The 27,773-nt window shown below is 38.7% G+C and overlaps 1 protein-coding gene across 4 annotated transcripts in view; it reads right to left on the bottom strand.

The window, feature by feature from the left end:
* Positions 1–8,334: 8,334 nt before the first annotated feature.
* Positions 8,335–27,773, bottom strand: part of LOC124800645 (poly(U)-binding-splicing factor half pint) — a 119,198-nt gene continuing 99,759 nt past the window's right edge. For all 4 annotated transcript variants that reach the window (XM_047263011.1, XM_047263012.1, XM_047263014.1 and 1 more), the window contains 4 exons: positions 27,046–27,183; positions 25,799–25,884; positions 8,924–9,033; positions 8,335–8,814 (listed from right to left, as the gene is read on the bottom strand). In XM_047263011.1, coding sequence (XP_047118967.1) covers positions 8,705–8,814; positions 8,924–9,033; positions 25,799–25,884; positions 27,046–27,183 — 444 coding nt within the window. In that variant the 3' untranslated portion in view covers positions 8,335–8,704. The remainder of the gene's footprint in view (positions 8,815–8,923; positions 9,034–25,798; positions 25,885–27,045; positions 27,184–27,773) is intronic.

The raw sequence follows: 27,773 nt of genomic DNA, 5'->3' as shown, positions 1-27,773 counted from the left end.
TATGTAATTGCTGAAAAAAGATCCGGTTTGCTTGTCTTTACTTTCACTTGTTTTCCAAAAACATCTGGCCAGACTTAGTTGATTTGGCGCTATTTCCAGCTCCTTCATTGACTTTCTATATGAAGCTTTTAGTGTGATGCCCCCTCCCGCCTTTTATTATTTTCAAATCGAACCCCTGCTGTTCTAAACTGAAACCTTCACAGATCGAGGATGGAAGGGCTACCCTGTAATACAACTGCCAGGGAGCTTTGAGAGTGGGCTGCAGAGTTAAGAGTGCTAGTCACAAACAAACCATGCTTACATTTATTATATGCATTGATTTGGTCACAAACTGGGTTAAGATTACAGTTGAATGTGCAAACGCAAATAAAATTATGTGCAACTTACATAGATATTACTCATAGATTTGGAAGATACTAATCATATGATGATATACAGCACATACAAGTAGTAAAATTTACAAAAAATGAAAAATGATGCTGAATTTACAATTTTAATCTACCATTTGTAAAACAAATTCAATTTAACACAGGGAGAAAAAAAATTGTGCTGGGTCATGTTAGCATGTTTACTGACACACATCTAAAATATGATCACATATCTCTTGCCGTGTTCCCAGTGATTGTAGATAATGAGACTGCTAGCGAGCTATAATTACCTAAATTAGTTCTCTCACTCTGTTATTTCATTACAATTGCCAATTTTGAAGGCTTAGAGTTAGTTTCTGAATTCTTTAGCAGTCTCTCATCATAAGGAGTGCAGCAAAATATTCAATTCTGAAAAGAAATACAATGTGATAACAGAATGAATACACATTTGACACATTATGATGTTACTCTCTTTTTTGATGACATCACCTGTATTGTCATGGTATTGTAACTACTCTATAAATAACCTTGAAAACATGTGAGCAGGCACACATGTTGCCCAGGTTGTTTAGAATATGCTGCAGAAATTCCGCTGGAAAGCTATTACACTTCTTCTATACAGTTCTTACATCTCCTCAAGCAATTTCCATATTTTTGGAATCCTGAAGAAAGACATTTGTGGCCATCACTTTGCTTCAGATGAAGAGATGTCTGCCTGGGTAAAATCAATGTTTCGTATGTAACCGTAAGTATTTTTCCATGAAGGCAGTGACCATCTTGTCTCACAGTACGATTAATGTATTAACAATTACGGTGATTAATTTTGAAATTGGGGAGGGGTAACTGAAACAGAGGGAGGGACAGAGGGAAGGGGGATCATCATTTACTTCTTCCCATCAATCTCATTTTGACTTGACTGGCCCTTGTATATACATCACTTTGTGTAAATCTCATGTAATTTTGTCTGTTTTTGCAGAATTCAGTTGTCACCTGACACCGGCCTAAGAGCCTGCAAGCTAGATCATAACCAAAAACTGGAGGAGATATGTTAGTATAAAGTTGAATAGTTCATGTAGGATGACCTGAGCTGGTTCTCTAATTCTTGGGGAGGGGTAACTGAAACAGAGGGAGGGACAGAGGGGAGGGGGATCATCTTTTTGAAACCATCAATATGGCAATGTAGTTTAATGTTCCAGGCATGATACACTGCAACCATTCACCAAGGTGGACCCTCATTTGCAAGAAGTCAATGAAAAAAATTTCGGAATTTTGCATGAGGCTGCTGCAGTTGTGGTCTGCGGCCCCAAGACTAGTTTGATGCAGCTGTCCACACTAGTATACCTAGAGCAAGCCTCTTCATCACCAAATAACTGCTGCAGCCTACATCCTTCTGAAACTGCTTCCTGTATTCATCTCTTGGTCTCCCTCTACGATTTTAACCCCCCACACTTCCCTCCAGTACCAAACTGATGATCCCTTGAAGTCATAGGATGTGTCCTGTCAACTGATCCTTTCTCCCAGTCAGGTAGTGCCACAAATTTCTTTTCTCCCCATTTCTATTCAGTCTCTCCACATAAGTTAGGTATCTCCAAAACTAATCTTTAACATTCTGCTGTAGCACCATATTTAGGAAGCTTCTATTTTCTTCTTGTCTGAACAATTTATTGTCCGTGTTTCACTTCCATGTATGACTACACTCTAGACAAATACTTTCAGAAAGAGACTTCCTAAAATTTAAATGTCTTCTTCAGAAATGGTTTTCTTGCCATTGTCAGTATACATTTTACTTCTTATCTACTTCAGCCATCATCAGTTATTTTGCGACCCAAACAGCAAACTCATCTACTAGTTAAAGTGTCTTGTTTCCCAATCTAATTCCCTTAGCAACACCCGATTTAATTTGACTACATTTCATTACTCTTGTTTTGCTTTTGTTGCTAATCATCTTACATCCTCCTTCCAAGATACCGTGCACTGCGTTCAACTGCTCTCCCAAGTCCTTTGCTGTCTCTGACAGAACTATAATATTGTCTGTGTACCTCGAAATTTTTATTTCCTCTCCCTGAACTTTCCTACTCCAAATTTTTCTTTGGTTTCCTTTACCGCTTGTTCAAGGTACAACTGAATAACACTGGGAATACACAACAACCCTGTCTCATTCCCTTCTCAACCACTGCCTCCCTTTCATGCCCCTCAACTCTTTAACTGCCATCTGGTTTCTGTAAATAGACTTTCACTCCCTGTATTTTACCGCTGCTAACTTCAGAATTTCAAGGAGAGTATTCCAGTCAACATTGTCAAAACTTTCTCTAAGTCCACAAATACTAGAACATAGGTTTGCTTTTCCTTAACCTGTCTTCCAAGATAAGTCATAAAGTCAGTATTGCCTCATGTGTTCCTAAATTTCTCCAGAATCCAAACTGATCTTCCCCAAGGTCTGCTTCTATCAGTTTTTCAATTCTTCTGTAAAGAATTCATGATAGCATTTTACATCTGTGACTTATTAAATTGAAAGTTCGGTGATTTTCACACCTGTCGGCAACTACTTTCTTTGAAATTGGAATTATTACATTCTTCTTAAGGTCTGAGGGCATTTCGTCTGTCTCAAACATCTTACACACCAGATGGTAGAGTTCTGTCATGGCTCATTCTCCCAAAGCTATCAGTAGTTCTGATGGAATTTCGTCTACTCCTGGAGCCTTGTTTCGACTCTGTTCTTCCAGAGAGTGACGAAGCAAGCTGGGATACTTTTACTTCCCCTCTTGTTTTGCAATCTGCCTCCTCAAAATACATTTTTTCCCTTTTAACTATTTACCACTAACATGTGAGTGTTATCTGTATTGTCATAAAAGAGAAAGGCTGGCCCTCAGTTTTAAAGAATATAACACCAGATCTAATTTTGTGCTTCATTTTATGGATGTAATTGATTTTCTAATTTATTTTGACTATTCCTAGTTAGTAAATTTTTTATAGGGTGAAATCAGTAATTGCTTCTTCACTTAAATTCTATTGTTGATGTATAAACAAATGTAAATTCTATACTAATCATAAACATTTGGAGGAACAACTAATTCTAAAGGATCTATTTGAAAACATGTTAGCAAAGCTCTGAATTCCAAAGTAATTAACAGTTTTGTCCAAAGTATTGTTTAGGTATTTATATATGTTAATTTCATGATTTAAGCAAATAATTAGGCTTAACCCCTGCACTAGAAGAAACTGTTAAAAGTAACAAATTCTTCAATGTATTCAGTTAAATTAAGTTTTAATTGTAATTTCTGTAAATTAAACTTTAAACAATGTGTAGTTTCTGCACCTATTATAGTGAGGATATATAAGGGCCCAATTTTTGGTCAAGACACAGTCCACAGACGAGTTTCAGACAAGAAACCTGTGTTGGTTAGACAACAACAATGCTTCAACTGAACTGTGAAATAAGTGTTACACAATTAAGCCATGTGTTAAAACAATGACAGTGTCTGCTCCATATGTATAACAACTATAACTATTAAACAATATATATATATATGGTTATAATAGAGGGAAAGATTCCACGTAGGAAATATATATCTAAAAACAAAGATGATGTGACTTACCAAATGAAAGTGCTGGCAGGTCGACAGACACACAAACAAACACAAACATACACACAAAATTCAAGCTTTCGCAACAAACTGTTGCCTCATCAGGAAAGAGGGAAGGAGAGGGAAAGACAAAAGGAAGTGGGTTTTAAGGGAGAGGGTAAGGAGTCATTCCAATCCCGGGAGCGGAAAGACTTACCTTAGGGGGAAAGGTATACACTCGCGCGCGCACACACACACACACACACACACACACACACACACACACACACACACATATCCATCCACACATATACAGACACAAGCAGACAATTCCAACTATATCTCACTTCAACCTATCCAGTTCCCTTTTTAAAATTTCTAACCCACCTGTCCAGTTACGGTACTTAACATTCCATGCTCTGATCCGATCTGTAGAACACGTTTTGCTTCTCCTGGTAATGACAAACACCTGACAGTTCCCAGACAGAGACCCGAAAGGGGGCTATTTTACTTCCAGAATATTTTACCCACACGGATATCATCATCATTTAACAAGACAATAGAGCTGCATGCGCCCTCATGAAAAATTATGGCTGTAGTTTGACCTTGCATTCAGTCATTTGCAGTACCAGGACAGCAAGGCCATTTTAGTTGATGTTACAAGGCCAGATCAGTCAATCATCCAGACTTTTGCACTTGCAACTACTGAAAAGGCTGCTGTGCCTCTTCAGGAACCACAAGTCTGTCTAGCCTCCCAACAGATATCCTTCTGTTTTGGTTGCACCTGCAGTATGGCTATCTGTATCACTGAGGCACGCAAGCCACCGGGCCGACAGCAGGGTCCTTTTGGTTCATGGGGCTCATGATGCTATAAAGCTTTAAAAAAGAAATATCACACAGACAGGTTGTGTAACATAATGAGTAAGGTGTAGTACTCACATGCAAATACGTTGTGGGTTTGAATCTGTCAGGTGCTTCGAAATCATGACTGAAGTGACTTTGATCATTATTTTTATTCATTTAATTGGTTTGAAAGTATTTATTTTTTCTATTGTTTCATCAATCATTTTACTAACCGCATTAACTTTTTCAACTGTTCTCATTTATTCTTCCTATAATTCTACTTCCACTTGGAATCTTTATGCATTTGAATGTAATTATGATTATTCGTCTATCATAATATTTAAACACTTAAAAATGCCAATCCATCAGTTAAAAAATGAAAGATGAGGTAACATACTTATATTTTGACTGGGTAATGTTGTCAAAAATATATTTTCATTACAAGATAATTTTTTTTTTTTTTTTTTTTTTTTTGACAGTAATCATCATATAAACCTTTAAAGCATAAATTCCTATTGCACCACAGACGATATAACACAGATGAAAATTTAAGTGAAAGAAGGGGTTAGACATGATTATTAAAATGATTGAAGTGATTTCACAAATTCACTGTAGCTACATTAATTGAAATGTTGTCACAGAACTCAACATTCAAAGAAAAACTTATGAAGTTTGGTATTGTTGCTGCAGCACTTAGGATTTCTCCCACAAGAGTGCAGCAGCGAGCAGTTGGGCAAGAGGGTGCGACAGATGCTGAAAAAGCATATGTTTTACTTTAAATGCATTCACATCAGTGGAGACAAGGGAAGCAACTACAGAGAATTCCTGCTCTGTTACGTAGCACATTCGAGACTCACAAAAACATTGTGGTGTGTGCAGTTTCATAGTTTAAAGCTTACCAGCCCCTTTTTCTTCTGCAAAAAGACAGTTCAGGGCTCATGTATCTGGACATTTTGAAAAATTGGCTCATACCACGATTAGAGATCAGCTGTGTGGACTTCATATACCAACAGGATAGTGCTTCCCTCCACCTCACTTCCATCATGAGTTCATGAATTCTTAAACACGAAATTGAGAAACCAGTGGATCAGTCATGCATGATGATGATCAGCAATTCATGTCACGGCCTCCACATTCTCTCTACCTAACGCCATGTGATTTTTTTTTTTCGTGTGGGGTTATGTGATAGATTCAGTGTTTATGTCTCCTCTACCAAAGAACCTATCAGAACTGCAAGCTAGAATCATCAGTGCTTTTGAACAGACTGATAGGGACATGTTGGGCTGAATGTGGGAACAACTTGATTATCGATTTGATCCCTGGAGAAACAGTACGGGCATACATATGGAGCACTTATAATAATAATAATAATAATAATAATAATAATAATAACAAAAACAAAGAGATTTTTGATTTTTCTGTGTGTGTGCAAAGCTCTGTGACAACACGTCAAATAATACAGCTACAAGAAATCTGTGAAATTAATTCGGTCATTTACAATAAGCTACAAAGTAAAATGAAATTAAAGAAAAAATTAAGAATGGAAGTAACGAACGCAATAACATGCGACAAAAATAAGGAAACGGAGTCCCATTCTTCTTGACAAAGCATAGGGGAACAATGTGGGAGAAGTGCACCGCCGCCCTAGACAGGGTCCTAATGAAGGGGGTTTGCCGTTGCCTTCCCCTGATCATAATGGTCTCAGAGCAGGTGAAAATCCCTGACCTCGCTGGGAATCGAACCCGGGACCCCAATTCTTGGGGAGCAAGAACGCTACCGCGAGGCCATGTGCGGCGGATGACAAAAATATAGGAAGATAAAACAGAAGGAATTAAATTAAAGTTAATTAAAATCACTTTAACAAGATTCAAAGCAGAAAAAGAATGATAGGAAGAAGAAAAGAGCAAATTAATTAGCTAACAATGATTAAAATGACATGTGAACAGAACAAATTTAATTTAAAAAAATTCAAACCAATTAACTGGATAAAAATAGTAATCAAAGTAATTTCGATGAAGATTTAAAACTGAAAAATTTTAAAGCATATGATAAGATACAAACCTATAACCTTTTGCAAGTGAGCTGTACCTTAACCATTACACTACACAGCCAATCAGTATAACATATTTTAAAGCTACAGAGCACTATGCAAAATTCCAATTTTTTTCTTTTTATTACTAGCAAATGAGGGCCAACCAGGAGGAATGGGTGTAGGGTGTGATACCTGGGCCCTCAACCTACATCACCGATAAATGGTTTCAAAAAGCCAACTCGCCCACTTAGGACATCTCCTTATACACCCAGAAATTTTTCAGTGCGCCAGAATGAGGAATAAAAAATACTTGCTGTGTTGTTATCCTCCGCAGAAGTTTCAGACGCTGATGAGTTAATAGGAATTAAAGGAAGGGTCAACAAATGTTGGTCAGCTCTTTGCAGTTCCTCTGTGAAATATGAAATTCTTACCATGGGAAACAAATGCAAATGTTGTGTATGAAAATAAACATTTTGTGTGTGTGTGTGTGTGTGTGTGTGTGTGTGTGTGTGTGTGTGGTAGAGAGATACAGATACAGAGAGAGAGAGAGAGAGAGAGAGAGAGAGAGAGAGAGAGAGAGAAATGCGCGTAAATACTACAAGAATTATAAATGTATTTTGTTTTGGTATATACAATGCTCTGGTTGAATGTTTGACAATTTTTTTTTTTAAATATTTTTTAAAATCTTACCTTCAGTCTCAAAAACAAAAACTCTTTCCCAGAGAAATTTTTTGTTGTTACTTGAAACAAAAGCTAAAAAACTAGAGCTAATAATTATTAGCAATACAGTATCAATATATGCACAAGTTTGTTATGAACAATTTTGACAGCTTGCTTACATATTACTATCTTTTAGAAGACTCTTATATCACTGCTGCAGCTTGGTAAAACTGAACACACGTAAATTTGCTGCAGGTCAAACATCCAATATTACAAAATGTTATTAAACAGTGTTTAATGCCAAAATTGCTAACATAACCAAACAATCCTTAGACATCATTAATAGTTATAGTTTTAAGCTGTCTTAAATTTGGCCTTAGCTCTGCAGCTCCCCACTGGATCCCTCCTAAAAGCCTGAATTTTTGGTATCTTAAGTTCAGATTTTCCAAAGCTTAGTTTTATTCAACAGGGAACATCAGTGCAGAACTTAATTCAAATTGGAGATGCTCAGTTCTTCACATTATGAATATATAATACAATGAATCTTCCAGTCTACTAGAGAATCTTCACTTATGCCATTAGCAGCTTGAAAGATTGAAATCACTAAGCAGTGAAACAAAAACCAGTGAGTAATTAAACCTGTGTCATGACAGAAATTCATTATCAGTGGTTCTACTTTGGCCACTATAAACTATTTTCTTTGTCAGCTCACAAAGTCTCTGTTATCTTCTACGGAGTAACACACTTCAAGTCTGTGATGAACTATATTTTGTATAATAGATTTCAAGTGAGTGCATTCATTAACAAATTGTATTTTTGGGATGGAAGGATAAAATATTTAAGCTTCTTTGAACAAAGGAGATAAATATAAACTTTTACTATATACATATATTTTTTAAAAGTCTCCATGTACAGCTACAGAACTTGCTTGTAGCCGAATGGTAAATTTTACATTTACCTTCCAACTGTGTGTCAAATGCAGAAAAATATTCTGCCTAAAATATGTTTAATTATGTTATTTACATGAATTTGTAATACAATATTTATTCCATGCTTAACAAATATACTCTGCACTGAAATGCATTTTTGACAAAACCTGTTAAAACACGACACGTATTTCATCAGTTCTTTTGACACAACACACATGCAATGTACCGCTCACTTCTCTGATGTTGAGAGAAAGTCCTCATAAAGTTTCTTCCATAGGAGAAACTATGACACTAGACACTAGCACCTAATTAACCCGAGAAATCATTGTGGTCAAACAATGTCTGGTCATATAACTCACTTTTCACTAATCTTCCACCAAAATACCTTCCATTCAAAGCGTCTCTCGCACTCTCAGCCTCTGTAAAAAAGCAAGGGGAAAATAAACACACAGAACAAAGGTAAAATGCTAATATTAAATTCAGCATACTTGACAGAACTCTCGAGGTCATAAGCTATTCACAACTTACCACTCATTTGAGAAAATTCTACAAATATCTTGACAATAACTTCTGCATCATCATCTTCTTCTTCAGACTGTTTCTCATTATAAATTATTACTCTTTCAACAGTTCCGTACCTAAAAAAGAAGAAGTCTTCTGTAAACAAAACTCCACTTCCTACCAAATGCTACACATCACTCTACATACAAAAGCAGTTAGGTACACAAAATGATAAATGTAGACTATTATCTGCCATTGTGTATAACAATCCTTTGTTTGCCTGACTACATGTAGCAACAACATCCATTTCATCTGTATTAATAATCATAGTGAAATCTTCCCTCCAGTACATTCTCTGGTCCTTTTGTTTGCTTTCCTGTCTCCTCTGATAATTCTGAACATTACTTGCTGAGCAGCAATGTTTTTGAAAGTTTTTCATATTGAATCTTCATGTGTCTCAGCCACGAATAAACACTGGTTTTCTTACAATTATGACCAGATGAACTCTTGCATTCAACAGCTCATCTTACACCGTTGTTTTCTAAGTTTCGCAAAATGTACTACTTTACATTTATCTACATTTATGAGCCAGCAGTGGGTAAAAATGATACGGTTGAAAGACCTAGCAAATATTAACACAATTTTTACACAAACTCATACATAATCACATCTTTGCTACCAATGCTACCTGTTCAGTTGTGTGCTAATAACTTCTAACTGAAGTGATCCTACTGTATTTCCTTTCTACTCACCAAAGGATATACTACTTCAGGAATACTTTCTTGAGATGACAATATAGTACTAAAGTCAAAGGTGAAAACCAATACATCCATGTACAGTTTGCTTAAAATTACTTGTTAGTTGATGATGGAGCTAGTTTCCTCTGATCAGAGTGCTCAATGTCATGTCCAAATTATTCGCCATTGTCAAAGTGTCACAACAATTGGTGAAGTCATTTCCAATTACTGATCCACCATCCTTTCTTGATGGGTCTGGCACGTTTATTTTGAATTTCATTATAACCACAGCACATCACAAACAAAATACACTTAATGATGCTAAAGAAACACACGTTTCATTCAAGGCACTAACTAAACACCACTGGGTACTTCCACATAAAATACAATTCAGCATCGAACAATGGAAAATCCAGGATGGAATGTAACAATACCAGAGAAGGAAAGTTGCCACTCACCATATAGTGGAGATGCTGAATTGCGATAGGCACAACAAAAAGATTCACACAATTCTAGCTTTCAGCCATTAAGGCCTTTGTCAGCAGTAGACACACACACACACACACACACACACACACACACACACACACACACACACAAACCCCCAACTAGCACAAAATGGTTCAAATGGCTCTGAGCACTATGCAACTTAACTTCTAAGGTCATCAGTCGCCTAGAACTTAGAACTAATTAAACCTAACTAACCGAAGGACATCACACACATCCATGCCCGAGGCAGGATTCGAACCTGCGACCATAGCGGTCACTCGGTTCCAGACCGTAGCGGCTAGAACCGCACGACCACTCCGGCCGGCCCCAACTAGCACACACGTCTGCAGTCTCAGAGAGCTGAAACCACAGCGCAAGCAGCAGCACCAGTGCATGATGGGAGTGGTGGCGGGGGGTAAGGAGGAGGCTGGGGTGGGGAGGGAGAGGGATAGTATGGTGGGAGTGGCAGACAGTGAAGTGTTGCAGTTTAGACAGAGGGAGGAGAGAAGGTGAGGAGGGGGTAGGAGGTAAGTAGCGGAAAGGGGAGAAATAAAAAGAATAAGGCCGTGCCTTATCTTTCCAGTCTCACACCACCTCCCCAAGTCCCACCTCTTAACTCAGTACCATCCGGTACTGGAGCAACTGAATTACATTCTCCGCCAGGGTTTCGATTACCTCTCATCGTGCCCTCAAATGAGAAAGGTCCTGCCCACTATCCTTCCCACCCCTCCTACCGTGGTATTCCGCCTTCCACCAAACCTACACAATATATAGGGTTATTACAAATGATTGAAGCGATTTCACAGCTCTACAATAACTTTATTATTTGAGATATTTTCACAATGCTTTGCACACACATACAAAAACTCAAAAAGTGTTTTTAGGCATTCACAAATGTTCGATATGTGCCCCTTTAGTGATTCGGCAGACATCAAGCCGATAATCAAGTTCCTCCCACACTCGGCGCAGTATGTCCCCATCAATGAGTTCGAAAGCATCGTTGATGCGAGCTCGCAGTTCTGGCACGTTTCTTGGTACAGGAGGTTTAAACACTGAATCTTTCACATAATCCCACAGAAAGAAATCGCATGGGGTTAAGTCGGGAGAGCGTGGAGGCCATGACACGAATTGCTGATCAGGATCTCCACCACGACCGATCCATCGGTTTTCCAATCTCCTGTTTAAGAAATGCCGAACATCATGATGGAAGTGCGGTGGAGCACCATCCTGTTGAAAGATGAAATCGGCGCTGTCGGTCTCCAGTTGTGGCATCAGCCAATTTTCCAGCATGTCCAGATACAAGTGTCCTGTAATGTTTTTTTCGCAGAAGAAAAAGGGGCCGTAAACTTTAAACCGTGAGATTGCACAAAACACGTTAACTTTAGGTGAATTGCGAATTTGCTGCACGAATGCGTTAGGATTCTCTACCGCCCAGATTCGCACATTGTGTCTGTTCACTTCACCATTAAGAAAAAATGCTGCTTCATCACTGAAAACAAGTTTCGCACTGAACGCATCCTCTTCCATGAGCTGTTGCAACTGCGCCGAAAATTCAAAGCGTTTGACTTTGTCATCGGGTGTCAGGGCTTGTAGCAATTGTAAAAGGTAAGGCTTCTGCTTTAGCCTTTTCCGTAAGATTTTTCGAACCGTCGGCTGTTGTACGTTTAGCTCCCTGCTTGCTTTATTCATCGACTTCAGCGGGCTACGCGTGAAACTTGCCCGCACGCATTCAACCGTTTCTTCGCTCACTGCAGGCCGACCCGTTGATTTCCCCTTACAGAGGCATCCAGAAGCTTTAAACTGCGCATACCATCGCCGAATGGAGTTAGCAGTTGGTGGATCTTTGTTGAACTTCGTCCAGAAGTGTCGTTGCACTGTTATGACTGACTGATGTGAGTGCATTTCAAGCACGACATACGCTTTCTCGGCTCCTGTCGCCATTTTGTCTCACTGCGCTCTCGAGCGCTCTGGCGGCATAAACCTGAAGTGCAGCTTCAGCCGAACAAAACTTTATGAGTTTTTTTACATATCTGTAGCGTGTCGTGACCATATGTCAATGAATGGAGCTACAGTGAATTTATGAAATCGCTTCAATCATTTGTAATAGCCCTGTACTCATCAATCCTTACACAACCCCTACTCCCAATTTCTTATCTCATTGCTCATACCCCGTAAAATGACCTACATGCAAGACCTGTCCCATACATCCTCCTACAATCACCTACTACAGTCCGGTCACTAACATCACCTATCCCACCTGTGAAACCAATCATGTGATTGACAAGCTAAGCTGCAGCCACTGTGCTGCATTCTATGTAGGCATGACAACCAACAAGCTGTCTGTCTGCATGAATGGTCACCGACAAACTGTGACCAAAAAACAAGTGGACCATCCTGTTGCTGAACACACTGCCAAATATGATATCCCTCATCTCAAGGACTGCTTCACAGCCTGTGCCATATGGATCCTTCCCACCAACACCAGCTTTTCTGAATTGCACAGGTGGGAACATTCCCTGCAATACATCCTACGTTCCCGTAACCCTCCTGGCCTCAACCTTCGTTAGTCACTGTCCTCACCCATCCAGCCCCCTCCCTGTTCCCATTCCTGCACTACACTACACAGCCGTCATTTCACTGCCACACCCAGTCTTTTAATTTCTCTCCTTTTCGCTACTTACCCCCTCCCCCTCTGCATCTTCTCTCCTGCCCTCCGTTTAAACTGCAACACTTCACCATCCGCCACTCCCACCATACTATCCTCCTCCTTACCCCCACCCAGCCGCCACTCCCATCATGCACTAGTGCTGCTGCTCGCAGCGTGGTTTCAGCTCTCTGAGACTGCAGACGTGTGTGTTAGTTGTGTGTGTGTGTGTGTGTGTGTGTGTGTGTGTGTGTGTGTGTGTGTGTGGGGGGGCGCTGTGCGTGTGTGTATGTATGTTTGTGTACTGCTGACAAAGGCCTTAATGGCCAAAAGCTATAATTGTGTGAACCTTTTTGTTGTGCCTATTGTGACTCAGTATCTCTGCTATATTGTGAGTGGCAACTTTCCTTCTATGGTATTGTTACAATTCAGCATCACATATGCAATCATCATGGTCAGACAGATCGGCTTACATTAAATAAGCTTCGCATGACATGGCGTGAAACCAAGTTTTTGAAGGCTACAATTCATCAGTGGGATTGGGTCAGTGTGTCGAACGTATAACCAAATCAGTCAGTGCCATACTTTGATGCAATGGTTACCGTAATAGCCTGCCATTCTGAAGGTCGTATATTTAAGTCTTGACAACTGTCCCGAAATTTTTTTATATTTCTAAATCTAATCATAAGAGTTTGATTATTATTTTTGTTCAAGTAATTGGTTTAAATGTAATATATTTATTCCTGATTTTTTTGCCATGTCACTTTCATCATTGTATTGACTTTTTTATTTGCTCTTATTTTCCTATCTATCATGCTGTGTTTGCCTGGAATCTGCCTGGGTTGTCTATAATCTGGAACCAAGTGCCAATGAGGACTGATAATCATTTGGTACCATGGCAGCTGATTTAGCCAGGGAGATGACAGTTTCAGGTACCCAATGACAGCAAGAAATTAATTCAATTTTAGCTCTGAAACTGACATTTTTCTGTCTTGAGTTTGCTCATAGGGGTTAAGATTTAATAGCTGCGAACAAAGCAATTGTAATATTATTTCTGCTGCGGATTGTTGATAACCTTTTTCTTGGATACATTACGTGTCACCTCTGTGTTACACCTTAGTGCACCACATGTAAAGAGATAAAGATTTCCATGATCGGTGTTACCAGAATTTATTTTCACTGCCACTGGCATGGGACCTGTTTCAGAAGAAGGTAAGGTTCAGCTTGGAATACATTCTAAAACTCTGCTACAGGGTTAATGTGGGCAAGTAGTTCTGTCACCTTTTTAACATGGGGGTGTGACTTGATTCTTCTTGCTGGAGACAGTTTTCTGCACAAACAAGCATGCAATAAATAATGGTTTCCAACAGGAGCAATCTCCAGTACGTTCTGTCAAGTCCTAGAGTCTTATTGAGTTTTATTGGCTTCAGGGCCAACACCTACCCTTCCCTCCAACACTAGTACCAGTAATGATATTATTTATCTCTGCACTGACACAGAAATTAAATGGTGGAATTATTTCTAAATTATGTTAAGTTAAACAAAATGAGGAATTTTGACAACATACATGCCCAAAATAATTCTGACAACCTTAATACACGCCCCAAAATTCTGATAACTTCTGTAGAGATCAAAGAATAAATTTTGATTTAATAGCAGTTGAGAGCTCTTTCAATCACCATTTCAGTAGCCATTATTTTTCACACTTTCGTCTGCCACAATGAATGACTAAAGGCCCGTCCACACGTTACGATCTGTCTGCGCACATCACATCTGCGCAGACAGATCGTTGCGTGTGGACAGAAGATTTGCACCAACCTGAGGTGTGTGCAAACCTGGAAGTTGGAGTTGGAGGTTTGAGCGAACCCTCTCAAATCTGTGGGTTCAAACCACATCTGCGCAGACAAGTTGGAGCGTGTGTACAGGAGATCGCCGCAAATCTGGCGCGAAACAGCTGTTTGCTCAGTCTAGTGTTTGCGTGCACAGGGCATTAAATTGTCTGATACTCGTCAGTGTTCTCAACAGTTTGTAAGTGAATTCATTGAAATATGTAGAAACCACCCATGTTTGTGGAAGATTAAAAGTAAAGAATATAGTGACCGAGACAAAAAGACTGCAGCATACAATGCTCTAATTGAGTTATCCAAAGTTCATAAATCTAGATCTGGTGTAGGAGTAGATCAAGTATACCAGCCAACGTTATGGTATTTTGATCTGCTTGGCTTTCTTAGTGATCAAGAAACGCCAAGACTAAGCAGGAGTACAATTGAAGATGAAATTGGAGTGTCAATGTTACCGCCAGCCGTTCATGAGGAGAAATTGCCCTTCTCATACAAGTATTTTTTCTCATAATATGAAGGGTTACAAGCTTTAAGAGATAATTATAAGTTTCGACATCCATCCGCAAATAATTTCGCCAGTCGTTAGGTTCGTCCTGCAACTCTCTCAGTAAATTTACGTGAGAAAACTGCTTTCGCTTTAGCAGCCACTGTCTACACCATTTTGCCCGCTTTCTCTGTTTACTGCGCTTGGTCTGAATGTTTTTTGCAACACAAGTTGCGAACACAGACCACAACAGAACTTCCTCCATTTCTATATTTCAAAATAACTGAATTAAATGTTTGACATTTGCGGGGAGCGTAGTCGGTTGCCACTGATATTTCTTTTCTACACTGACAGATGGCGGGCGAGTAGTAGATTGGGGTTTGTGTCGTGTGAACACACCACATTTGCAGCGATCTTTTGCATGTACAGACATCTGCACCGATGTCTGCGCAGACAGATCGTTGCGTGTGGACCGGGCTTAAGAGATGGTATACAACAGGACAACTGTTACAGCAACCACAGTTAAAGATAATAGATGCTTTAAAAAATGTGAAATTTAGTTTTTTATATATCTGACAATAACTGTGGGATAAACATGAAACTTTGCACGTAATAACTTACCAATACATCATCTTCCCCCCCTGAACCATGGACCTTGCCGTTGGTGCGGAGGCTTGCTTGCCTCAGCGAAACAGATAGCCGTACCAGCCGTACCGTAGGTGCAACCACAACGGAGGGATATCTGTTGAGAGGCCAGAAAAACGCGTGGTTCCTGAAGAGGGGCAGCAGCCTTTTCAGTAGTTGCAGGGGCAACAGTCTGGATGATTCACTGATCTGGCCTTTTAACACTAACCAAAATGGCCTTGCTGTGCTGGTACTGCGAACGGTTGAAAGCAAGGGGAAACTACAGCCGTAATTTTTCCCGAGGGCATGCAGCTTTACTGTATGGTTAAATGATGATGGCGTCCTCTTGGGTAAAATATTCCGGAGGTAAAATAGTCCCCCATTTGGATCTCCGGGCGTGGACTACTCAAGAGGACATCGTTATCAGGAGAAAGAAAACTGACATTCTACGGATCGGAGCATGGAATGTCAGATCCCTTAATCGGGCAGGTAGGTTACAAAATTTAAAAAGGGAAATGGATAGGTTAAAATTAGATATAGTGGGAATTAGTGAAGTTCGGTGGCAGAAGGAACAAGACTTTTGGTCAGGCGAATACAGGGTTATAAATACAAAGTCATAAAGGGGTAATGCAGGAGTAGGTTTAATAATGAATAAAGAAAAAATAGGAATGGGGGTAAGCTACTACAAACAGCATAGTGAACGCATTATTGTGGCCAAGATAGATATGAAGCCCACGCCTACTACAGTAGTACAACTTTATATGCCAACTAGCTCTGCAGATGACGAAGAAATTGAAGAAATGTATGATGAAATAAAAGAAATTATTCAGATAGTGAAGGGAGACGAAAATTTAATAGTCATGGGTGACTGGAATTCGGTAGTAGGAAAAGGAAGAGAAGGAAACGTAGTAGGTGAATATGGATTGGGGGTAAGAAATGAAAGAGGAAGCCGCCTGGTGGAATTTTGCACAGAGCACAACTTAATCATAGCTAACACTTGGTTCAAGAATCATAAAAGAAGGTTGTATACATGGAAGAAGCCTGGAGATACTGGCAGATTTCAGATAGATTATATAATGGTAAGACAGAGATTTAGGAACCAGATTTTAAATTGTAAGACATTTCCAGGGGCAGATGTGGACTCTGACCACAATCTATTGGTTATGGACTGTAGATTAAAACTGAAGAAACTGCGAAAAGGTGGGAATTTAAGGAGATGGAACCTGGATAAACTAACTAAACCAGAGGTCGTACAGAGTTTCAGGGAGAGCGTAAGGAAACAAATGGCAGGAATGGGGGAAAGAAATACAGCAGAAGAAGAATGGGTAGATTTGAGGGATGAAGCAGTGAAGGCAGCAGAGGATCAAGTAGGTAAAAAGACGAGGGCTAGTAGAAATCCTTGGGTAACAGCAGAAATATTGAATTTAATTGATGAAAGGAGAAAATATAAAAATGCATTAAATGAAGCAGGCAAAAAGGAATACAAACGTCTCAAAAATGAGATCGACAGGAAGTGCAAAATGGCTAAGCAGGGATGGCTAGAGGACAAAAGTAAGGATGTAGAGGCTTATCTCTTGAGGGGTAAGATAGATACTGCCTACAGAAAAAGTAAAGAGACTTCTCGAGAAAAGAGAACCACTTGTATGAATATCAAGAGCTCAGATGGAAACCCAGTTCTAAGCAAAGAAGGGAAAGCAGAAAGGTGGAAGGAGTATATAGAGGGTCTATACAAGGGTGATGTTCTTGAGGACTATATTATGGAAATGGAAGAGGATGTAGATGAAGATGAAATGGGAGATATGATACTGTGTGAAGAGTTTCACAGAGCACTGAAAGACCTGAGTCGAAACAAGGCCCTGGGAGTAGACAACATTCCATTAGAACTACTGACAGCCTTGGGAGAGCCAGTCTTGACAAAACTCTACCATCTGGTGAGCACGATGTATGAGACAGGCGAAATACCCTCAGACTTCAAGAAGAATATAATAATTCCAATCCAAAGAAATCAGGTGTTGACAGATGTGAAAATTACCGAACTATCAGTTTAATAAGCCACAGCTGCAAAATACTAACGCGAATTCTTTACAGACGAATGGAAAAACTAGTAGAAGCCGACCTTGGGGAAGATCAGTTTGGATTCCGTAGAAATATCGGAACACGTGAGGCAATACTGACCCTACGGCTTATCTTAGAAGCTAGATTAAGAAAAGGCAAACCTACGTTCCTAGCATAAGAATTGAGGGGCATGAAAGGGAAGCAGTGGTTGGAAGGGAGTGAGACAGGGTTGTAGCCTGTCCCCGATGTTATTCAATCTGTATATTGAGCGAGCAGTGAAGGAAACAAAAGAAAAATTCGGAGTAGGTATTAAAATCCATGGAGAAGAAATAAAAACTTTGAGGTTCGCTGATGACATTGTAATTCTGTCAGAGACGGCAAAGGACTTGGAAGAGCAGTTGAACGGAATGGATAGTGTCTTGAAAGGAGGATATAGGATGAACATCAACAAAAGCAAAACGAGGATCATGGAATGTAGTCGAATTAAGTCGGGTGATGTTGAGGGTATTAGATTAGGAAATGAGACACTTGAAGTAGTAAAGGAGTTTTGCTACTTGGGGAGCAAAATAACTGATGATGGTCGAAGTAGAGAGGATATAAAATGTAGACTGGCAATGGCAAGGAAAGTGTTTCTGAAGAAGAGAAATTTGTTAACATCGAATAAAGTGTCAGGAAGTCATTTCTGAAAGTATTTGTATGGAGTGTAGCCATGTATGGAAGTGAAACATGGACGATAAATAGTTTAGACAAGAAGAGAATAGAAGCTTTCGAAATGTGATGCTACAGAACAATGCTGAAGATTCGATGGGTAGATCACATAACTAATGAGGAAGTATTGAAGTGGGGAGAAGAGAAGTTTGTGGCACAACTTGACCAGAAGAAGGGATCGGTTGGTAGGACATGTTCTGAGGCATCAAGGGATCACCAATTTAGTATTGGAGGGCAGCGTGGAGGGTAAAAATCGTAGAGGCAGACCAAGAGATGAATACTTCAAGCAGATTCAGAAGGATGTAGGTTGCAGTAGGTACTGCGAGATGAAGAAGCTTGCGCAGGATAGAGTAGCATGGAGAGCTGCATCAAACCAGTCTCAGGACTGAAGACCACCACCACCACAACAACAACAACAACAACAACAACATCTTAGAATACAAAATTTTATTCTCTTATTGCTTCTCAACAGTTTACAAACTGAAGGCAAAAATGACAATTTTTCTAAAAATAACACAAATAATTATTTTTGACCCATTTTTACAAAAAAAGTCTTCTGAAAACACTTTTAAATTGTTTTCATTAATAAGATCGTGTTCTAAACTACCTAAAAAGCTATATTTGGTTTCGCAGTTCCAGAATATACGGCAATAAAAAACAATGACAATCTGTCATCTTGTATTACTTTCTACAATTGTTTAGTATTCTCTATTGAAGACAATATCTGAAATCCCGATGATTTGGAAATGACCTTGAGTCAGAAAAACTGCACTTAAGTAGCCTTCCCCCCCCCCCCCCTTTTTTAAGACGTCTCTACAGCATTCAGCTACATAAAATACCTTTTATAAAAAATGAAATGGAACAAGGAATCCAATACAAAGACTAATTTTCTCTCTCTTGTGATACTAATAATTTCAGGTAATCACATTTGAAAAGCATAATTTTTTGGGTTCTGTCTATCAAAATTTCTTCCCGAGCAATTCCGAGACTGACATCATCTGGCCCGCAGTATGTTTTCCTCATGGCTTTCTACTGCAAATTAATGAATCCTGCAAGAACTTCAATTAGCTTGAAGGCAACATAAGCTTAGGATCCTAAAACTCACTTAAGTCTTTGGCCTCTGACACTTACAGAAATGTATCAGCTTGGGATCCTGCATAAAGAAACCCTTATCAGGCTTGTGAAACTGTGGTAAAGAATCTCACTTGTGGCTGCTGTTCACAGCTAGGAATGCTGGTTTTCTCACTAAAACAAACCAGCAGTGGTAAGCCACCATGGACCATACCAACACATTAACACATTTTTTCACGAGTACACTACTGTTCCACATTAACAGCAAACTATGATAACACACAGGACACTACACGTTAAACCAGAATTACACAAACATATCAATAGCATTATATAATAAAAGACATACTAACCATTCCCCCACATGAATACATTCCAAAAACTGTCACAAAGACTGCCATTAACATTAAAATTTACACAGCGTGACACTGGTGTAAAACATGCAACCTGTTTATATGATGTATGCTGCAGGTATTGCACAACAATTTTACAACCATGATCTCCACTGCCTTGGTAATGCACAGTTAAGACTGATGTTTACAACCAGTTCCATCCTGTAGTCGCAACATGAGTTGCGACCAAAGGCACCACTTTTCTGAAGTTTTTAATATTATTCACACTTTATCTCACTTCCTAGTCATCAAGACTTTTGATAATCCCTCCCTCAGAGTATTAAATAACTGAACATAAAAGATGTCAGATTGGGTGCCATCAGAAAACAGGCCAATTTTCAAAGTGCCTCCATCTTGAAGTCATTTTTTAGGATCTTATATGCTCGCATTTCAAAACCAAATACAGTTTTTAGGTAACTCAGAACATGGTCTTTCTAATGAAAAGGGGTTAAAAGAGTTTGAATAAGACACTTTCTTTGTTAAAGTATTTTTATAAAAACTGTCAACTTTGGCCTCAATTTGTAAACTACTGTACAGTATTCTGAAAATAAAATTTTATATTCAAAGGCTTTGTATTGGTAAGTTATTCTGTGCAAAGTTTAATATTTAGCCTCCAGTTACATCTGGAGATATAAAAAGCTAAGTATCACATTTTTCGAAACGTCAATTTTTTCGGCCATATTTTCTTCACCTTATTGTCGTTTTTTAGCACCTTATATGCTCATAATTGAATTTTTTTTTTTTTAAATTGGCAAATTTGTTCTCAATTTGTAAACTCTTGGAAAGTAGCAGGAGAATTAAATTTTATATTCTTAGACATTGCATTGGTAAGTTATAAATTGCAAAGTATCATGTTTTTCAATCAAATACTTTCAGAGATATAAATAGCTAACACATTTATCATGTGTGTATTTTTTCAGCGGACTTTGCTTCAAATTATCCATATGCAAATTGCCAAGGAAATATTTTTTTATGATTTCACTTAAGAGGGTGCAAAGAAGCTGTACATAGTGACATAGATCTGTTTCTTTCAAAAAAGTATTACTGGAGATGATATGTCGCAAAGCTGCCAAACACTCACGGGTGCACTTTCGATAACTACACAAAATGACTATCTCCAGTGTACTGAATTAATGATCGTGAAACTTTATAAACGTTCATTGGGAATATGTGCAATTGCTCATACAAAATCTCATTAAAATCCGTGATGGTCATGCAAGAACCTCTAGGCCACTTGGCATGGAATGACCCAAATAATTCTAAGAAATAAATTTTCAGCACAACAGCAACAAATACTTAGCCGAAGAAGTGTATTATGGCTTGCATTGATTTAGGGTAAATATGAACTTCTACACAAATTCATGCTGCAATCCTTTTGGTCTAGATATAGAATTGTTCTGTGAAACATGGGTTGTTACTTTGGAGACAGCTGATTAGTTGAAAGTAATGACAAAGAGTAATCATAGGCCTGATCAGAAAATGTGCCAACATGTCAAAAGAAAAAATTTGCAGGAGGAAAAATAAATAAATAAATAAAATTACAACAGGAGTCAGCTGCATCACAGACAGAAGACGAAGCAGAAGAAGTACGTCCATCAAAATTACTGAACACAAGCCTAAATGCTATTGAGTTATCTCCTCTGGAGTCTCAATGGGTGCCAATGAGCGATGTCAGAGTTTATCCAAAAAGAAAAATTAATGAAACTCATGAAGCAACTACACATAACATTGCTGCTGCTGCTGCTGTTGGATTTTATCCGAAAGATTTTCAAACACCTAGTAAAAGCAAAGCATGTCCTGAATGCTCAGATAACTGACTGCTGTTTACTGAACTGAAAGAAAAGTGGCAATTGCCAAAGCAGTCAGAAAAATTGCTCATTTTTGACGTAATCATCTCAAGAGTTGGACTAGAAAAGAAGTGCTGTTACAAGTGTAGAATCCAAAAGAATGCCTCTTGCAGGTGAGAGTATTGAAATCTTAGTAGTTAACTGGAAAAGTATTCGCAACAAAGTGCCAGAGTTTGAAGTGCACCTGAAAACAGTGTAGCTCACATAATATTAGGCAAAGAAATCTGTCTGAAATCCAAAATTCACAGCAGTGATATTTTTGGGGAAGTTGTAAGTGTATATCAAAAGAATAGGCTAATGGAAAATGGAGTGGTGTTGCAACAGACAAAAAACTCACGTTCACTGAGATAGAAATTGAAGAAGCATGCGAGATTGTCTGGGGAAGATTCAATATCAGGAGTGAGCATAAAATGGTAGCCGGTTCTTCTATTATCCACCAGACTTATCTCCAGATGCAACTGAAAACTTGAGAAAACCTCAGTTCACTTGTACATAAATTCCTCATTTATAGTGTAATCATTGGGGGAGAATTTAATTATCCAGTAATCAATTGGGAAAATTAGAGTTTCCTTTTCTTAAAAGGTAAACTCCCCAATCACATCCCCCTCAGAGTTAGTGTTCAGCTGCCTCAGTGGATAGCCCATCAAAAACTGAACACAGATCATGCATGAAACAGGAAGGTGTACAGAACTTTAAAAAATGGGGTTGGACTGCGAAGGGGTGCATCCGTATCAAATCTCCCTTGTGCCCCATATTTTCTTCTTGTTTTTTTCCCTTCAAGAACATTATGAACTGTCCTCCTGAGTCATATCTCAGTGAAGAACTTCAAACTCTCAACATTAAAGACAGGAGCATGTAGAGGAACTATTGGTCAAGTTTGAAAGAGTAGCTGACCATGCACTGGATAGATATGTATGCAATAGACCAGTTCATAATGGGAGGGCCCTCTGTGGCATACGGTCACTGTAAGGAAACTTCTACATAAAAAAAGAGACTACAGCAAAATAGGTGTGAAACAAAGCATAGTGGTATGAACAGAGAGATGCTAAATAAAACAAGGTTAGCCATAAAGAGAGCAATGCATGAAGCCTTCAATGACTACCATAGCAGAATACTGTCAAATGATCTTTCACAAAACCCAGAGAAATTCTGGTCATATGTAAAGGCTGTTAATGGCACCAAAGTTAGAAGTAACTGCAGGTGTCCCCCACCAGGGAAGTGTGTTGGAACTATCGCTGTTCATGTTGTAAATTAATGACCTGGTGGACAATATTAATAGTAACCTAGAATTTTTGCTAATGATTGAGCTATCTATAGTGAAGTACTGTCTGAAAGAAGCTGCATAAATATCCCGTCAGATTTTGATAAGATTTCAGCGGTACAAAGATTGGTAACTTGCTTTAAATATTCAGAGAAGAAAAACTTTGCACTTCTCAAAATTAAGATGATGTAGTATCCTATAGCTATAATATCAATGAGTCACATTTGGTATTGGCGAATTCATACAAGCACTCTGTAAAGATATGAAATGGGATGATCATTCCATCATTCACAGGTAAAGCAGGTGTCAAGACTTCAGTTTACTGGTAGAATACAGTAGAATCTCATTTGTGCATCCATCATTACCACATTTTCCTGCAAAGTATGTCCAGTTTTGGAAGTCCCAGTCCCAACTGAATTGAACGCATATTAAATCGACTTGTTTGTGCATTCTCCCATCCTGCTTGGTGCATTCAAATTTGGCGCTATCAGTACTGTTTGACCCCGGCAACTTTTGCCGCCTACAATTGTGAGAGCGGAGGCAATAGGATATTCATTGTGGCATGATGCGGAAATATGCAGGGTGACAGCGTTCTTCAGTGCCAGCAACTTTTTAAGTAACACACATAATTTTCTATGGTAGAAATTATGCACGAAAGTTGTTTGTATAGGTTGGTAGTAGCTCTGATGACTTCCGGCTTCGCCAGCAGCCAACTGGATAGTGTGGAATTTCAGCCTCTGGTCTTGTTTGTTCACGTTTAGCGATTGGTCAACTCTCCGACTGTTGTATACAGAGAAGGGCAGCACAAATGGTCACTGGTTTGTCTGACCCAAAGGAGAGTGTCACAGACATGGTGAAGAAACTGAACTAGCAGCCTCTAAGATTTACATAAACTACATAGAAAACTTAAAAAGTTTCAAGAACCAATGTAAATGATGACTAATTACAGCAAGCACAGAGTAATTTAAATAATCATTCTTTTCACACTAAATAGGTGAATGAAACGGGAAGAAACTAATAACTAGTACAATGGGATGTACCCTCTGTCAAGCACTTCACAGTAGTTTGTGGAATATAGTAGTATATGTAGGAGTCCAATGTCTCAGAAAAAAGGGTAAAATGTTGTAATGTGACATGCAGAATCATCTGCAAAACCAACTCACTTCACCAAAGTACTGTCTGTAACATTCACCAACCTGGAGTCCGATTCTAACTTCCATTTGACTGTTTTCAATTCTTAAGTGTAAAAATTCTACATGTACAGCAACTACACTGTTGTACCTAAAAAGTTGAGCAAAACCACCATGTACCCGCATCCCAGCCCCTTAGATCATGAGCAACAGTAAAGCAAACTTGGTAATTTATTCATACCTGTCACAATAAGGAAAATCTGCACTTTACGTAAGGATGGCTAGTGGCCATAACTTGCAATTTTTCAAACGGCAATTTGGTATGATCAAACAATGGAAAAATTCAGGTACGTAAGACCTATATGTACATCCCACAAAAATTTCATAAAAATTAAAAAGGGTTGAGTGTTGACTTTGCTTAAATTTAGGCCACTTGGCACGGAATGACACAGGAGAGTTTCTTCATCGAGAAATTAAGTATATTTAACTCTGTAGTAGATATCTGAACTACCTGCTGCATGAACTTTTCTGATAATCAAGAACAATTTAACAGGAAGTTTTGCTCTGGATAACAAGTTAACATATGATGGTGTGCTGAAACGCAATGTCTCCAAATTTTACGTGAAGACTCTCTTAAAGCTTTTTAAACAGAACTAATGTTATGACAACTGTGCCCCTTTAATCTTTCGTGTCTACATATTTGCAACCCTCTGCCACTAGATGGCTCTGAATTTCAGCATGCAACGTAACTATGTCAGTGTATAAGACCCTGCATGCTGTTAATCCAAGTTCAAATTCGAAGAGTTCATCCACACATGGAGCACCCTCTCTTTCATCATGGCAATACCACACCATACACAAGCACAGTTACATCTTCAACAATTCGGACACCTTGGGTTCACTGTCAATGACAATCCTACTTACAGTCCCGACTTGGCCCCGTCTGATTTTCATCATATTTTCAAAATTAAAGAACACCTTTGACGACTTCACATTGATAGTGGTGAAATGGTGCAAGCAGACCTGAGGTTGTGGCTCCGTCAACAAAGTCAAACATTCTACAGTGATGGTATCAACAAACTGGTCTCTCAGTGGGAGAAGTGTGTGTCACCAGGGTAACTTGTGTTAAGAATAAATATATAGACACGACGAATAAAGGTGCAGAATGTTAGGAAAGTGTATTATTTACATGGCTTTGAGAGTTTACACATAAGAAATTTGGAGGAATTACTTTCCAGTATGCCCTCGTACGTATCAGTTACTTGAACAGATGAGTCCGTCAGCAAGAAGCTAATTTCAACTTTACAACTCTTAACTTACTCTAAATATTATCATAATTATTTCAGAAGCAGGTTTAATTAATTACTTCAGCGTACTGAAATTTTTTTTCGACTTATTATTACAAAAGAAAGGAGTGAGACCAGTTTGAACTCACATGGAAGATAATCTCTAAAAATAGAGCCATGAAAAAAGGCTTAGGAAGGCAAGTGAAGGCTAGTTCATAAATAATGTGGGTTGCCTTGGTAGGCAGGTCACAATTTCATAACCCCAGTAGGAACCCTTTGAGTCCCAAGAAATAACAGTTTTTGGCAGATACTGAGAAAAAGTAAGTTACTCACTTGCTGCATTCATCCTGTATCTCCTCTTGCAATGTTTCATCTACATCCTCAGGTTCCACCATGTTACGGAGGATTATAACACGACTCTGGAATAAAAGGTCAAAATAACAATAAGTGCATGCGTGGGACGGAGGTCGAGGGCATTCACTGTTATGAGGATGATTTTTATGCTGTGAGAGAAAAAGGTGTAATGATTTTAGAATTTCTGTATAAATTCTAGAACCACTCAGCCTTCTACCGTCTCGAACACACAATATTCTAGATACGAGTGTGGGGTGGTAAAATCCTACCTACTGCACGTCACATGTTTGTGTGTGCAGGTTTAAAATCAGTTGCGGGAAGCAAGTAAACGCGGTGGTCAAACGGCACCGACAAGTACCTGTCGCGCAATACACAGATCTGTTTGTGAGTTTGTATGGAAGAACCATGGAATCTGTATGCAGCTATGTGCTTATTGTGTCACTGACTATTGTTATGTGAAACAAGAACAGTTGAAAAAGTACTCATATAGACTCTTGACTCAGCCTTGTAAGAGACAAGACATTTTTTCAATCTCCTTTTCTTAAAGTCATGGTGTATAAGCAGACTTTCTTTCAAATGTAAATCAATTTGTTTCTAACATAGGACTATACGAGAGACTTACTGAAATTACATATTACGTTGAAAGTTAGAATTTTTATTGTGCTTTAAGGTCAAACATATCGTTGATTGACGAAACGTAAAGTTTGTATGGCTACTTATTTCACTAGTAGAAAGAGGCTTGAAAGTTCTTGTGCTAGCATTATTCGATGGAGAAGAAATGAAGAGTGTTTCCAGCAGCCAGCTATCCAGTAAAGAAGAGTGACTGCAAACCTCAAGTTATCTCATAAAGAAGTGGAATGTGGTTTGGGGAAGTAAATCAGTATAGCCCAGACCCACACCCACAGTTTAAGTCGACAAAACATTAGAAAGGTTTCCCCATTCTTTAACACATTTACCTTTAAAAATTATTTATTTAAAGTGCCACCTTGCATTATACAAAACAACAAAAAATGAAAAGAAGTTTGTTTGTTTAGCATATTTTCAGTGCAAATACAACACTGATTGGTACGAAATCCGTTTTCCGTGCAATAACTTCCAACTTTCTCTGTTAGCATAGTAATAACAATGAATATTAACAAAATAATTCACACAATGGTTGAGAAAACATCCTTCAATATTACAACAAAACTCATATGCAATACGTTTCTCTAGTCATAAAAACTTACCTCAACCTTACGCATAAGTTTCTGCATAACAAGATGTCTTGCACTCTGGCCTTTGATGGACATATTTTCTTGCTGTTGCAGGGTCTGTGGTTCAGCTTCTTCTAACAACTTTTTCTGTAGTTCCTCCTGTTGTTTTTGCTGCATGAATTTAAAAAGAGAACAACAAAATATTAAGGTTCAATAAAATAATGACAGTAATACTTCAATGAACACTAATATTGTTCTTATGTATGATATACTAGTCAACAGATTAACATAAAAAAAAGCAACACAAATAATTAATATCTTTTATGAAGGATCATACCATGATACGCATTCGCTTCTATGCCAGACTGTTCCAGCTAGTGCCCACCTGTTGGCAGAAAAGCACCCACAGCCACAGAGGTGGTCACAGAACTGAGCCAACTGTGTCTTGTCAGTGTTTCTGCATGCAACCGAGCAAGGTGTGAATGTACCCCAACTGTAGCTGCCGGTGGTTGTGGTTGTGTGTGCAAAGTGTGAATGTATGTGTGTGTTTTCTTTGCTGAAGAAGGTTTGGCTTGAAAGCTATAATGTGAAACAGTCTTTTTGTTGAGCATGTCTGCAACATATCACCTTTATGGTGAATAGCAGTCTACTCTTTTCCTAATATTGTTGATATTCCACAACCTGGTGTTTCCAATGTTTAAATATGTTACTCTTCATACTACAGATTCAAGGCTTTAAAATGTAAAATTCAAACCATACAA

Source organism: Schistocerca piceifrons, chromosome 1 (assembly GCF_021461385.2).
Source record: "Schistocerca piceifrons isolate TAMUIC-IGC-003096 chromosome 1, iqSchPice1.1, whole genome shotgun sequence".
NCBI lineage: Eukaryota > Metazoa > Arthropoda > Insecta > Orthoptera > Acrididae > Schistocerca > Schistocerca piceifrons.
The sequence above is the reverse complement of the archived record's forward strand: the minus strand, read 5'-3'. Positions and strand labels throughout refer to the sequence as shown.